General features: G+C 41.0%; 1 protein-coding gene across 1 annotated transcript in view; it reads right to left on the reverse strand.

Moving 5' to 3' along the window:
• Positions 1-551: 551 nt before the first annotated feature.
• Positions 552-13,672, reverse strand: part of LOC126475209 (hexosaminidase D-like) — a 181,904-nt gene continuing 168,783 nt past the window's right edge. The window contains exon 7 of the mRNA XM_050102865.1: positions 552-815. Within this exon, the coding sequence (XP_049958822.1) occupies positions 799-815 (17 nt within the window). The 3' untranslated portion in view covers positions 552-798. The remainder of the gene's footprint in view (positions 816-13,672) is intronic.

The following is a 13,672-nucleotide window of genomic DNA, read 5'->3' on the forward strand; positions in this document are numbered from 1 at the left end:
AAGCATTTTCAAAGCTAAATCTATGAAAATTTGTTTATGCCTTATCTGTTAGGAATTAAAAAAAATATTTGTTTCACTATTTTTGGAAATTCTATCCCTAAGGGTATGAAAATTTTAGTAAAATATTTTGTTATACTTAAAAAATATTAAGCTAAATCTATGAAAATTGGTATTTCATTTCTCAGGTAGATATAAAGATTTGTATGTTAGGGGATGAAAATTTCTGTCGCCGTAAGAACTCAAGGCATGGTTAACAAAAACCTTGGACTCCTGCTACCAGAACCACTTTTTGGTCAGAAGTACTTTCGGAAAATACCACCCTAATTTGGCCTTAGTGTGAAAAGTTTAGATACTGCAATTTATGAACAACATAAAATTTCCATTAAGGAGAAACAAGAGAAATCTGTACACACAGTACATTCTATGCAAGCGAAGCAGCGAGCGCCAAGCTAGTATGTAATATTTGAGGAAATCTCTCACTCTAAGTAGCCAGCATGTCGAGCTATCATCTAGGCTCCAATAAATTTGTTAACAATAAGAACCAGATTATTGGTTATTTTTTTAATTTTCCTTCCAAGGAGTTCCTTTATTCTTTCCAATTACTGAAGTGTAAACCAAAGATGTTAACAACAACTCTTGCGGAAAATTTGCGTAATACATTGTCGAATGTCAATACATTTTCAGGCTCTGGTATCTTATGAAGCTATACTTATCTTACAGTACACTGTCACCTTTGTACAATAAATCAGTCTTCAAAATATCATCACTTTACCATGCTGGTAAACTGTATCACCTACATCACAAATAGTTGCTTCCTGCAAATAAAATTAAAAGAAAATTACATTTGTCATCTAGAAATTAAGAAAGAAAAAATTAGTTTCTAAATGGTAAACTACCATGAAAGTTCTATTATGTTCCACTGTTATAGAGTTTGGCAGTTTATTTGTGTCCAGCACTAGACTGGTTGCCACAAACTTTTCAATTCCACTAACAGTCATGACAAGATTGTGCATCAAAGACTATACTTGTAATGTGTTTCCACAAGCACAAAGTACTGCCTTTCCTTGACAGCACTCATTTGTAATTTGTATTACTTTTGATGTTTTGCAAAAATAAGCACATAAACTTGTATAAAATAAAATTCCACATAGCAAAAAGACATCACCCAATGAACAACAACATAGCATTTTACACTTCCCTGTGCAGAGATGGTTGACACACACACAAATTTCAAGCTTTCACAACCCAAGGTTGCTTCATCAGGAAAGAGGGAAGGAGAGGGAAAGACGAAAGGATGTGGGTTTTAAGGGAGAGGGTAAGGAGACATTCCAATCTCGGGAGCGGAAAGACTTACCTTAGGGGGAAGAAAGGGACAGGTGTATACACACACACACACACACACACACACACACACACACACACACACACACACGGGCAGACATATGTAAATACAAAGAGGTTGGGCAGAGATGTCAGTCGAGGTGGAAGTACAGAGGCAAAGATGTTGTTGAATGACAGGTGAGATACGAGGGGCGGCAACTTGAAATTAGCGCTAATTTCAAGTTGCCGCCCCTCGTACCTCGAGTGTATACCTGTCCTTTTTTCCCACCTAAGGTAAGTCTTTCTGCTCCCGGTATTGGAATGACTCCTTACCCTCTCCCTTAAAACCCACATCCTTTCGTCTTTCCCTCTCCCCTCTTTCCTGATGAAGCAACCTTGGGTTGCGGAAGCTTGAAATTTGTGTGTGTGTTTTGTTTATTGTCTCTATCAACATACCAACGCTTTCGTTTGGTAAGTTACAGCATTTGTGTGTGTGTACTGCCACCTTAAAATGTAGTATTTTTATCGGTGATATGCTTCTACAAATTTGGATGCAAAAGATTTTTCATACACATCAAACATTTTTTCAACAGTGTCAGTTATTTTTGTTTTCTCCATCCCTGTATATGTAACCTCTTGGATAATCATTTGTATTACATAGCAACCACAAAAATTCCTAGTGCACATATTTTTGAGTAGGTCATCTTCATCATGTACAGTGAAGTTCTGCATCTCATTAAGATGGTTATGTCAAAATATTGTACTTAAAAATGATCAACCCCATAGATTCTATCATGGAAGCATAAATTACCAATAGAAGTAAAGGCGTAGGACAAAATAAAATAAACACCTGTCATACCCCTTTCTACCTTATGGTGTTTAAGCAGGTCAAGCAGTGGTGAAGAATGTACCTACATCAGTCCGTAACTAACACTGATAAAACTTTATTACGACTGAGCTTTTGGATTCTATGGGAGGCAGGGTTGTTGGGAACCACCTTAATGAAAACTACCACCATTAGTTTGTGTTGAGAGGAGCACCATGTCAACTGTAACAAAAGCCTAGATTGGAGAAATCATAATCAACCCCATAGATTCCATTGTCTGTCAAGCATAAGTGTCCAGAAGGGCTTTGATGCAGAATATCATGTGAGGAAAAGTGAAGCTGAGTCGCACGCAGTGCTTTTTAAATCCATGGTGATTTACGGACAAAACCTCTTCTGTCTCAAGGAATTTTATTATATTGGAACTGAGAATATGCTCATGAATTTTGCAGCAAACCAAACCAGCAGGCTGGTCTACAATTTTCCCATTACAACTTACATCCTTCACTTTTTGTAAGGGTGGAGTACAGCTGGGAGTTGGATTATGTGTACCCCACGACTGCTACAATAGTTGTGAAGTCCTATAAAAACTCTGAAAAGTGACTGTCAGCTGGTAAAGTTACAATAGGCCCAGCAAGCCAGCAGTGGATAATCTCTTTGCTTTCAATAATCAAGCAAGCCTCAGACCAAATCAAATACAAAAGAAAAACTAAATGCTTGAATACTGTTCACTCGCTAATAAGCATTTTCCATCTCTCTTTTTGTTAGGTCTTTCAGACACAGTTGCAGAATTAGAAGCATATTTATATTTGGCTTTTTTCATGTACAGTATTGTGTTTTAAATAATTTTTTGTCCTCTTTCCTGTACAGTTAATAATGGTTAGTAACTTTCTTGTGTGGCAAGTTATGAAACAGGTTATGGCAGGTTACATGTTTTGCATTCGTAACTTGCTTCTTATTACACTTTGTATCAAACTAATTGTGCACCTATGCATTAGCACATGTTTCTTACAAAAACATCTGATGTATGGTTCCCAATAAATAGTACAAGAGTCTCATAACTTTAGCTTCTTTATAAGCTGCTTTTTTTCACGTAAGTTCCAACAAGTTCTGTTACCATAGTTAAATGGAACTCAACTATTTCACTTTGTTATGCTCGGTGATGAGTATGAGAAATTAAAATGCACAGGTTCAGAATGTGAAAAGAAAATTTTCTGTATCATCCTAAAATCCTACACACAGATCTGATACAGCTCAGCTGTATGTCATTAATTTTCTTTAAACGGTCTTTCTGCCAGTTCCTTCTATCTCAAGCTTATCTCAGGAGCTGCAGGCTGGCATCACCCACACTTCTCATGTCCCATGGCTTTGCTGTCGAAAGCACATCAGTTTATTTCACCCGTTACAACAGATAGTACTGCATGCAATGGTTCCACAGTTTTGAAGCCAGGGAAATTGCGTTTTTGTAAGTGTAAATTCATTCAGTGTGTAGGGCAATAGTTGCTCACTGAACATCCATCTACATAGCTCATTAACACATCGGCATCCATGGGTGACCAATCAGGAGGGTAGCTAGTTGTATATCTAGAACTTTCTGCTTCTGTAGTTCACTTCTTCAGTTAGTCTTGCTAGGATGAGTGTGGATGCAAGAGAAACTGGCTGCAGTTCACGAACAGCTGAATGTCCTTTTGGCTGTGGTCGGTCACCTCCAGGTTGCTGCCTTTGGGTGCAGCAGTAGCAGAGAATGAGAGACATCGCATGTGACACCTCAGTTGTCACGTGTTTTGCCCACAGGCTCTGCTTCCAAGGCACCTCCTAATGCACCCGATGCAATGGATCCACCTCACAGCAGGGTGAATGGTGGGTGGAAAATGTTATGCTCATTATGGAGCCCTTTATGCATATAGCGTAGAGGGCTGGGAATAAAGCCAATGTGCACTCCCGGGGGGCCTTGCCTGTGGCTATCAAGTGTGCAGGGTGCAGTCGCCTGCATGTTGTGGCTCCTGTTGGCACCAACGATGCCTGTCGCATGGGTTCTCTGGCGATCCTCCGTTTGTACAGGTGGCTGGCGGAGCTGGGGAAGACCTAGCCTCATGCGCAGGGTGCAAGCAGACCTCGCAATTTGCAGCGTTGTTCCCAGGGTTGATCGGGGTCCTTTGGTTAGAAGCTGAGTGGAGGGTCTCAGCCAAAGCCTTTGTCAACTTTGTGATGGTCTTGGTTGCAGATTTCTAGACCTGCACTATTGTATGGGATTTGTAGGACTCCTCTTGATAGGTCAGGGGTGCACTGCACAAAGGAAGCAGCTACCCAGGTAGCAGAGTACTTGTGGAGTGAACATGACTTTTTTTTTTTTAGACTAGGCACTAGTTTGAAGTGCTCTGATGAACACTCATCAATTGATATGCAGCAAGGGAAGTCAAACTGCATTCAGAAGAAAGGCACTTCGACTGTCACAATTTTATCAGTGAACTGTCGAAATATTCATAATAAAGTTCCAGGAAAGTTCTTGGTCTCAAATTATTCTTGGGACAGAGAGCTGGCTAAAACCCGAAGTGAAAAGCTCTAAGGTATTTAGCAAGTCATGGAACGTATATCGGAAAGACAGATTATAGGCCATAGAAGAAGGAATGTTCATAGCAGTTGACAGAAATATTGTCTCTATTAAGGCCAAAATTGAGTGTGACAGTGAAGTCATCTGGTTGCATATAACAGGGGAAGGTGAAATCAAGCTAATTCTTGTATGCTGTGACAGTTGTAGAGTCATTCAAAGAAAGTCTACGGTCAACAGCGCGTATATGGATTCACTACAGGGGCATTCAGACAGACAGGCGAAATACTTTTGGACACGTTATGAAAATTGTCTTGAGCAGCTGGCTCAGCAGCCCATATGCAATGAAAATATCTTTGACTTTGTTGTTACAAACAGGTCAGACCTTATTGTCAGTGTCAGTATAGAAATGGAGATTAACGATCATGATGCCATAGCAACTATGATTAAAAAAGTTAATAAGTCAGTCAAGAAGGCTAGGAGAGGAACAGTTATTAGCGTCTCACTTAGGGTACTCGCATCACTTAGTTCCAGTAAGATGGATGTATAGGAATTATAGGCAAAGTTTAAGCAGATTGTAAATCGTGGTCTGGAGAGCTATGTGCTAGTAAGTGGATAAAGGATGGAAAAGACCCACCATGGTTTAATAACGATATCTGGCAGATGCTGAGGAGGCAGATGCTGTTTCAATCTCAGTTCAAAAGAGAATCACAAACGACGACAAGCGAAGGTTACTAGAGAAATGATAACAAGCAAAGGTTAGTAGAGATTTGTTTGTCTGTGAAAAGATCAGTGCGTGAAACATACGACGACAACCACCGTCACTCCATAGCAAAAGATCTGGCAGAGGAAACCCACAAAAATTCTGGTCTTAAGTAAAATCGCTAAGCAGGTCTAAGGCTTCCATTTATTCCCTTATTGACCAGTCTGGTGTGGCAGTTGAAGATAGAAAAACTAAAGCTGAAGTTTTAAATTTCGTGTTCAAGAAATCGCTCACACAGGAGAATCTTACAAACATACTGCCATCGGACAGACTCCCTTATGGACGACATAGTAATAAGCATACCTGGCATAGAGAAACAAGAGAAAGATTTAAAAGCAAAGCTTGCTTGCATTTAACGTGAATCTCTTGCCCAGGACAAAGTCCCAAGCAACTGGAAAAAAGCGCAGTTAACTCCAGTACAGAAAATATCCCTAACTTCTGTTTGCTGGCAGAATCCTTGAACATATTCCCAGTTTGAATTACATAAACTTTCTTGAGACTGAGATGCTTATATCCATATATCAGCACAGTTTCAGAAAGCATCGCTCAGGCGAAACTCAGTTTGCCCTTTTCTCACATGATATATTGAGAACTGTGGATGAAGGGCAACAGGCAAATTCCATATTTCTAGATTTCCAGACAGCATTTGACATGGTGCCCCATTGCTGGCTGTTAACAGAGGTACGATCATATGGAATAAGTTCACAGATATGTGAGTGGCTCAATGTGTTCTCAAATAATAGAACCCACTATGTTGTCCTCGATAGCCAGTGTTCATCAGAGACAAGGATATCATCAGGAGTGCCCCAGGAAGAATGACGGGACCGCTGTTGTTCTCTGTATACATAAATGATTTGGCAGACATGGTGGGCAGCAATATGCAGTTGTTTGCTGATGATGCTGTGGTGTACAGTAAGCTGTCGAAGTTGAGTGACAGTAGGAAGATACAAGACGACTTGGAAAAAATTTCCAGTTGGTGTGATGAATGACAGCTAGCCCTAAATTTGGAAAAATGAAAGTTCAGAATAAGCAGGAAGATCAAACGAGTACTGTTCGAATACAGCATTACTAGTGTCCTGCTTGACACAGTCAAGTCATGTAAATATCTGGGCATAACGTTGCAAAGCAATACGAGATGGAATGAGCATGTGAGACCTGTGTTAGGGAAGGCGAATGGTCAGCTTCGGTTTATTGGGAGAATTTTACGAAACAGTGGTTCATCTGTAAAGGAGACCACATATAGGATGCTGGTGTGACCTAGAGTACTGCTCAAGTGTTTGGGATCCCTACCAGGTTGGATTGAAAGAAGACATCAAAGCAATTCAAAGGTGGGCTGCTAGTTTTGCTACGGGCAGGTTCGAACAACACATAAGTGTTAATGGAGATGCTTTGAGAATCTCTGTAGGGAAGGTGAGATTCTTTTTGAGAAACACTATTGAGAAAATTTAGGGAAGCAGCATTTGAAGCTGACTGACGAACATTGCTACTTCTGCCAACACAAACTGGGCATAAGGACAATGAGAATACAAGAAATTAGGGATCACGTGGAGGCATGTGGACAGCTGTTTTTTGCCTCACTGTGAGTATAACAGGAAAGGAAATGACGATTAGTGTTACAGGGTACCCTCCCCACACACCTTACGGTGGCTTGCGGAGTAACTGCATAGGTATTTTCGTAGAAAACTGGAATGTTCAAAAATACAACTCAAAACCAATTATTTCTAACTTTCTGCTTGAACTGCAGGAAGACAAATGCCAATGATGCAATCAAGTTGGTCGAATCCTAAGTATAGCCATTTCATGATCAAGAAGTGACACTTTTCAATTTGTCTTCACACACGCACACGTTGTGGTGGCACTGCAATTTGACTGGGGAGATAGGCTGTGTCAGCTGAGACAAGCAACGGGGTTGTGTGGGTGGGGGATGTGGCAGAGAGCAGGAGGGAGGGTTAGGCAGCAGGGGCACAAGATAGGAATGTTGTGGTGAGCTCATTCTGTCTGCTGTAAGAGTGGAGTTGTGTGCCATACATATTTTTACGGATTAGTCAGTTGAGAGGGGGAGAGAGAACAGAGGAATTTCCACACACCATTTTACATTGGCATGACCTTCAAAGAGCTGGCCACCCATATGAATGGCCACTGCTAAACTGTGGGCAAGAGCGAAGTTGACCACACCAGCAGGGCACACTGCTGAGCACAACATGCTCAGTTTCAATGCCGCTTCACAAATTGTGCCATCAGGTTTCTCCCAACATCAGCGTTTCTGAATCGGATGGGAAATGTACTAGCAATACATCCTTCTATCTCATAATTCTCCTGCCCTCAATCTCCACTAGCACTGCTCCACACTCACCTCTACCGTTGCCCCATAACCATAATTTCACTCATCCTGCATTCACACCCTCCTTCCCGCAATATTGCTCTTCCTCTGTTCCATCTCCCCCTCCCAATCCATTCCTTCATGAAGCGTGCTCCGCACAATTTGTCCTGCTTAGAGCCAGGACAATCTCACCTGTATCACATTCCTATCCCATGTGCCTGTTGCCTGTCCCTCCTATCTGTCGCTCACCTTTCCCCTAACCAGCCCTCCTATTTCCAGAATGCTCTCTTGCCTCTCCCACTCCACCCAACATTACCTCCCACTCTGGTTGAGATCCAGTGCTGAAACAATGTAGAAGCATGAACAAAGATTCCTCCAAAAATTAGCAACAATTTGAGTCTTGTTTATGTGCCCATCAACAACTCAGCACCTTAACTGTTAATCGAGCTGTTATGTTTTCTTCTTAAATTATTTATACACCATTAACTAAACCTGATTTAGGACAAATAGAGATTTTTTTCCCTTTGCAAACATGATGACTTGTTATTTTCTCAGCAAAAGTTAAATGTGTTAAATCCGCAGACACACGAAGAGAACAAAATTCTAGAATAGACAGAAATAAAAAGAAGTCAAAAACATCAACCAGAGACCTGAAAGACAAACGTTCACAAATATTCCAACTAAACATCTAGAACTTAAGATCTGCTGGCTGAAGGGAACATAAATATGGTTGTTTGTGTAAGACTTCAGTAACACACACTTAAACGTGCCCACAGAGGTATTATCAAAAAACTGTCAACATCAGGCTTTGACATCATGCCCATTAACATGCTGCATGTAAGTAGTCGAAGAGATACATTACTGTGTTGCTTGAGGTTTTCCTGATGGACTAGTTGTAGAAATACTTGTTGGAAGTCGTCACGAAGTTCCCACAATATTTCATCAGAATAACTGACCAACATCTTGAGAAGTAGCGACTCTGGTCTCGTAAACTAACAAAACGTCTAGGAGAGCGGTGCGCAGACCACATGCCCCTCCATATCCGCATCCAGTATGCCTGTGTACTGAGGATGACATGGTGGCCTGTCGGTACTGTTGGGACTTCATGACCTGTTCAGGCGGAGTTATTTTTAATTGACCAACATCTGTTGTGATGAACACCATGCTGAAACCACCTGTTTATGACAGTCTGAGTAGGAAATACGTAGGCATAAAGGCACTAAATACAGCGGCCAAATAGTGAAGATTTCCTGCCTGGTAGTGAAGAGGGCAGCTCCGCTACCTGTCTGACAATTAACCAGAAGCTTTAGTTCACATTCATACTGTGCACTGCTGTTACCACTCCAGCACCCTCTGTCGGGAGCCGTATGCTGATATATGCGTCTGTACTGGCGAGTGACCATCTTCACTGCTGTCCGTATAGCTATGTTGCCACCAAGGTTTCATCCCTCATATGACCAATAGTTCCCCCTCTGTGCTCACTGTCTTTAATGTTGCCAGCACTGGGATCCTGTACTATGCGAAGTTGGAAATCCTGTGTGTGTTCACCAGATTTGCCAAGCTGCGTATTTCCACAACTTCCTCAATTATTATGTCTTGGTATGAAAACTTCAGTGAGAGAGTTTTGGTAATTTTGTAGTCATAGTTTATCAGAAAAGCTGTCTGAATCTGACATTCCTCATGCTCTGTTAACCAACATACTAAGCGTGACACTTCATTGCAAAGGATGGTGACAGCTTTTGGCCTGTAATTGTAAGTCTGTGAGTGTAGGTTTATGGAACACAGTGTGACCCAAGATGCCATAATCTTTTCTTCACACCAACATGTCCTTGAACTGTAGTTTGCCATTTTTTCTCCATCTCCACTGTAAATGAGAGGCTTTAGATGATGTAGGGATGCATCCAGCAATGAAATGCTGTGGGGCCAGATTACAAAGGTGTCAACCACATATCACCAAATAAATGTATGTTTTAAATCTGCCGAATGGAGAGAATTTTTTCCTCGAAATCTCCCATGAAACGATAGTCACAGCAGGTGACAAGGGACTATGCACTGCGAAGGCCATCAGTCCATTAAAAGTATTGATCATTGAATAAAAACAGGTTGAGATGAGCACAAGCTTGAATACATCACCAAGTTCCCCATCCAGCCTCTCGCCAATGAGCTACAGCTACTCCTACATTGGTGCCTGAGAGAAAAGTGAGACCACATTAAAACTTGTGAGTATATCTGATGGCACAGGATATAAGTAATTGTGCCATCAAAAGAAGGGGTTCGAGTTGAGTTGGGCAAGTGGTGCTCACATTTCTCTGCCAAAGGGCTCAGATGCGCTGCCAGACGTTTTCTCAAGTTGTGTGTTGGTGTCCCAAAATCACTAGTAATTAGTTGAAGTGGCATACTATCCTTATTAATCTTAGGCAATTTGTACAGTCTGGGAGAAATGGGTGCCTGTTTATGAAGTCTCTTGGTGCCAACATCAGAGATTGTGCTGTTTCTGTGGAGCTCTAAAGTTCTTCACCATATATGGCCTGTAGGCTCCTTACTTAGTGTGTGATAATGCAGAGTGGTCCAGAAGCTGGCTCATCTAGCATAAGTAGAGAATGACAGTTGTGTTACCTTTATCCACCAATAGGCCCACAATGTCAGCTGAGAACTTATACTTGGACCATCAGATATACGAGGGTTGAATGAAAAGTAATGCCTCCACCTTCATTAATTGGGTTTGGATGGGAATATTGTAATAAACGCATAAATAATCCTTAGAATGTGATCTTTAGTTACCAATATTCACTTTTCCACATAATCACCAGCCAATTGGATACAGAATCTCCTTTGGGGTGACACCTTCTGCTGTCAAGAATTCAGTGACTGCACATTGCTTTAATCACCTTGACCAACCATCTGCGCAGGGTTCCATACTTTACACTGTAACAGCACAACTGTCCAATGCTAAGGCTTCCCGCCAACTGGAGCTGTAGAGAAGAGGCTACGGAACAAGCCAGTAGTTGCCGCATACCAATGCTGCCAATTGTTGCAAAGTTACGAAGGTGGAGGCATTACTTTTCAGTCAACCGTCGTACTTGAGAGTTTCAACACGGTCTAATTTTTCATTTTTGTGCCACTGCCACTGGAAAGGAAACTTGTTGATTTGTTACAAGTGCATGCTTACCTCAACCTATTATTTATTCAGTGACTAATACTTTGAACAGACTGTTGTTGCAATGGTTACTCCCTTGTCATCCATTTTTATGGAATATTTCAAGGAGAGAGTACTCCAGTGTTAAAATGTGGGTGCTTTTGGTGATATATGGGTAACATATATTCAGTCAGACTCCATGGCACTGCATTGTTCGATATTTCTACAACAACTAAATTCTCTTCATTTTAATATCAAGTTTACAATGGAGATAGAGAAAAATCATGAACTACTGTTCCTGGACACGTTGGTCGGAGAAAGTATGATGTCACCACATGCCACACGGTTTTCCATAAACCTACACACACAGACATACTTACAGGCCTCCACCTATCATCATCCTTCACCATGAAGTGACATGCTTAGAATGTTGGTCCACACAGCAAGAGGCATATTGGATACAGACAACTTAAAGAGTATTCCTACTGGGAGTTTCACTACACCTTACACACTGACACATGCTAAATAATGTGAAGAATTGGAGGAAAGTGAAGAACAAAGATGAATTGTCGTCTTGTGATATGTCAGTGGAGTAAAAAAAAATGGCTCTGAGCACTATGGGACTTAACATCTGAGGTCATCAGTCCCCTAGAACTTAGAACTACTTAAACCTAACTAACCTAAGGAAGACACACACATCCATGCCCTAGGCAGGATTCGCACCTGCGACCGTAGCTGTCACTCGGTTCCAGACTGAAGCGCCTAGAACTGCTCGGCCACTCTGGCCGGCTCAGTGGTGTATCTTTGAAATAGGAAGATTACTGAAGAAATATTAAGTTAAATGCACCATCTGTCCGCCATTCCGTTCTTCTAGGCTCAATGAAAAAATCTTGGTTTAAGGAGGCCTGCTCTCTTTAAGATTCCTTGTAGCTGCAGGAAATCATACAGTGGACAAATGTTTCACACCATAGAAGACAGGTGTATTGAACATCAACAACAATCTCATCTGGACCAGCCAGAGAACTCTGCAGAGACTGCACATTATCTCAATATGGGGCACAATATGGACTACAGAAATACCATAACTCTCTCGGTGATGTCTTTGTAGTAGGACAACATATTTAGACAAGTGGTGGAATGCGCTGCTCAACAGATCTCCTGAACAGACACAGGATCCCAACTTAGCACAGCATGGAATCCAATGCTAGCAATGTTATTAAAAGTCACAGGGAATGATTGGTAATACAAGGGATGAAGCTTAGTTGAGGACATAGTTATTTGTGACAATGGCAAGGATGATCACATACCAGCTTAGATGTGCATGTCAGCATGTGGCTCATGACAAAGGGTGCTGGAATGGCCAACAGTAGTGCACAGTATGAACGATAGCAATTGCACTGAAGCTCTTTGTTCATTGTCCAACAGGTGGCATAGCTGTCCTTCCCACTACCGATCAAGAAATCTTCATTATAAGTCACCAAATATTGTGCCTTCATACCTGCATGTTTTCTACTTCAACTGACATAAATACTAGGCTTCATTCATTGTTCAGCAGTGCGCTCATCACACCTGAAGATGTCCATCAACTGCGCCGATGAAATATTGTGGGTATTTCACAACATCCAACATCGTATCTGTGAACCATTTCTACAAGATCTGTAACTGTTTAATTGTGCTTTTTGTGACGAAATAATGGAAACAGTAACAACTGTAAATTTGCAGTAATCGTTCAGACTTAACTTGACTGAAATGACAACATTAAAAAGATGTAGAAAAAGCAGATGCCAGGATGAGATTCATTGGAAGAATGTAATTTATCTACAAAAGAATTGGCTAATAAAATACTCATTTGACTATCGTTCACTGGTGTAGAACCTTCACAGCATTTAAAACATAAAACTGAACACCTTAGAGTAATATTTCATTTAGTTAACCGATTTTTGGCTTAAAAGACAATCACCATTGTGATTAAAGCTACAATACTGGCAAGCAACATTGAGAAAGATATTATGCGCAGAGATGGTGGTGGTTAGTGTTTAACGTCCCGTCGACAACGAGGTCATTAGAGACAGAGCGCAAGCTCGGGTTAGGGAAGGATTGGGAAGGAAATCGGCCGTGCCCTTTCAAAGGAACCATCTCGGCATTCGCCTGAAACGATTTAGGGAAATCACGGAAAACCTAAATCAGGATGGCCGGAGACGGGATTGAACCGTCGTCCTCCCGAATGCGAGTCCAGTGTGTATGCGCAGAGAGGTGCAAAAAAGTAACTTAAAAGTAAATGTAAAGAGAACAAACCAAAACAACATTAGAACTAAACATAAAAAAGAGCATATGGGTGTGCACTATCATGAGGAAGAGGAGGAGGAGGAGGACTACATTCAACTGAAGAGATGATGTTCATGTGGTAATCAACCTAATAATTATATAACAATTTATATTAAATTAACAATCTCAGTAAAATAAATACAACACATAAGTTTAAGAGAGTAGCTTAAAAAGGTGACGCAGAAACAGAGGAAAAGATATCATTGACAATTGTAACAGTAAATACATAAAAATAAGCTGTACATCAGTAAGTATCAAGAGTGCACTTACTACAGGTTCGGAATACATGTAATAAAACTACAGTTCAAGTTGTTTTGTCACCTAAAATACATCGAGAAGGAGAAATATGGGCCGCAAATTATTCCAATTTCCTGAGGAGATATGGATGGAATGAGTAGTTCAGTGAAAGCCATTGGAGACCACAACGTGTTAAAAAT

Source organism: Schistocerca serialis, chromosome 4, assembly GCF_023864345.2.
Source record: "Schistocerca serialis cubense isolate TAMUIC-IGC-003099 chromosome 4, iqSchSeri2.2, whole genome shotgun sequence".
In the NCBI taxonomy this organism is placed as follows: domain Eukaryota; kingdom Metazoa; phylum Arthropoda; class Insecta; order Orthoptera; family Acrididae; genus Schistocerca; species Schistocerca serialis.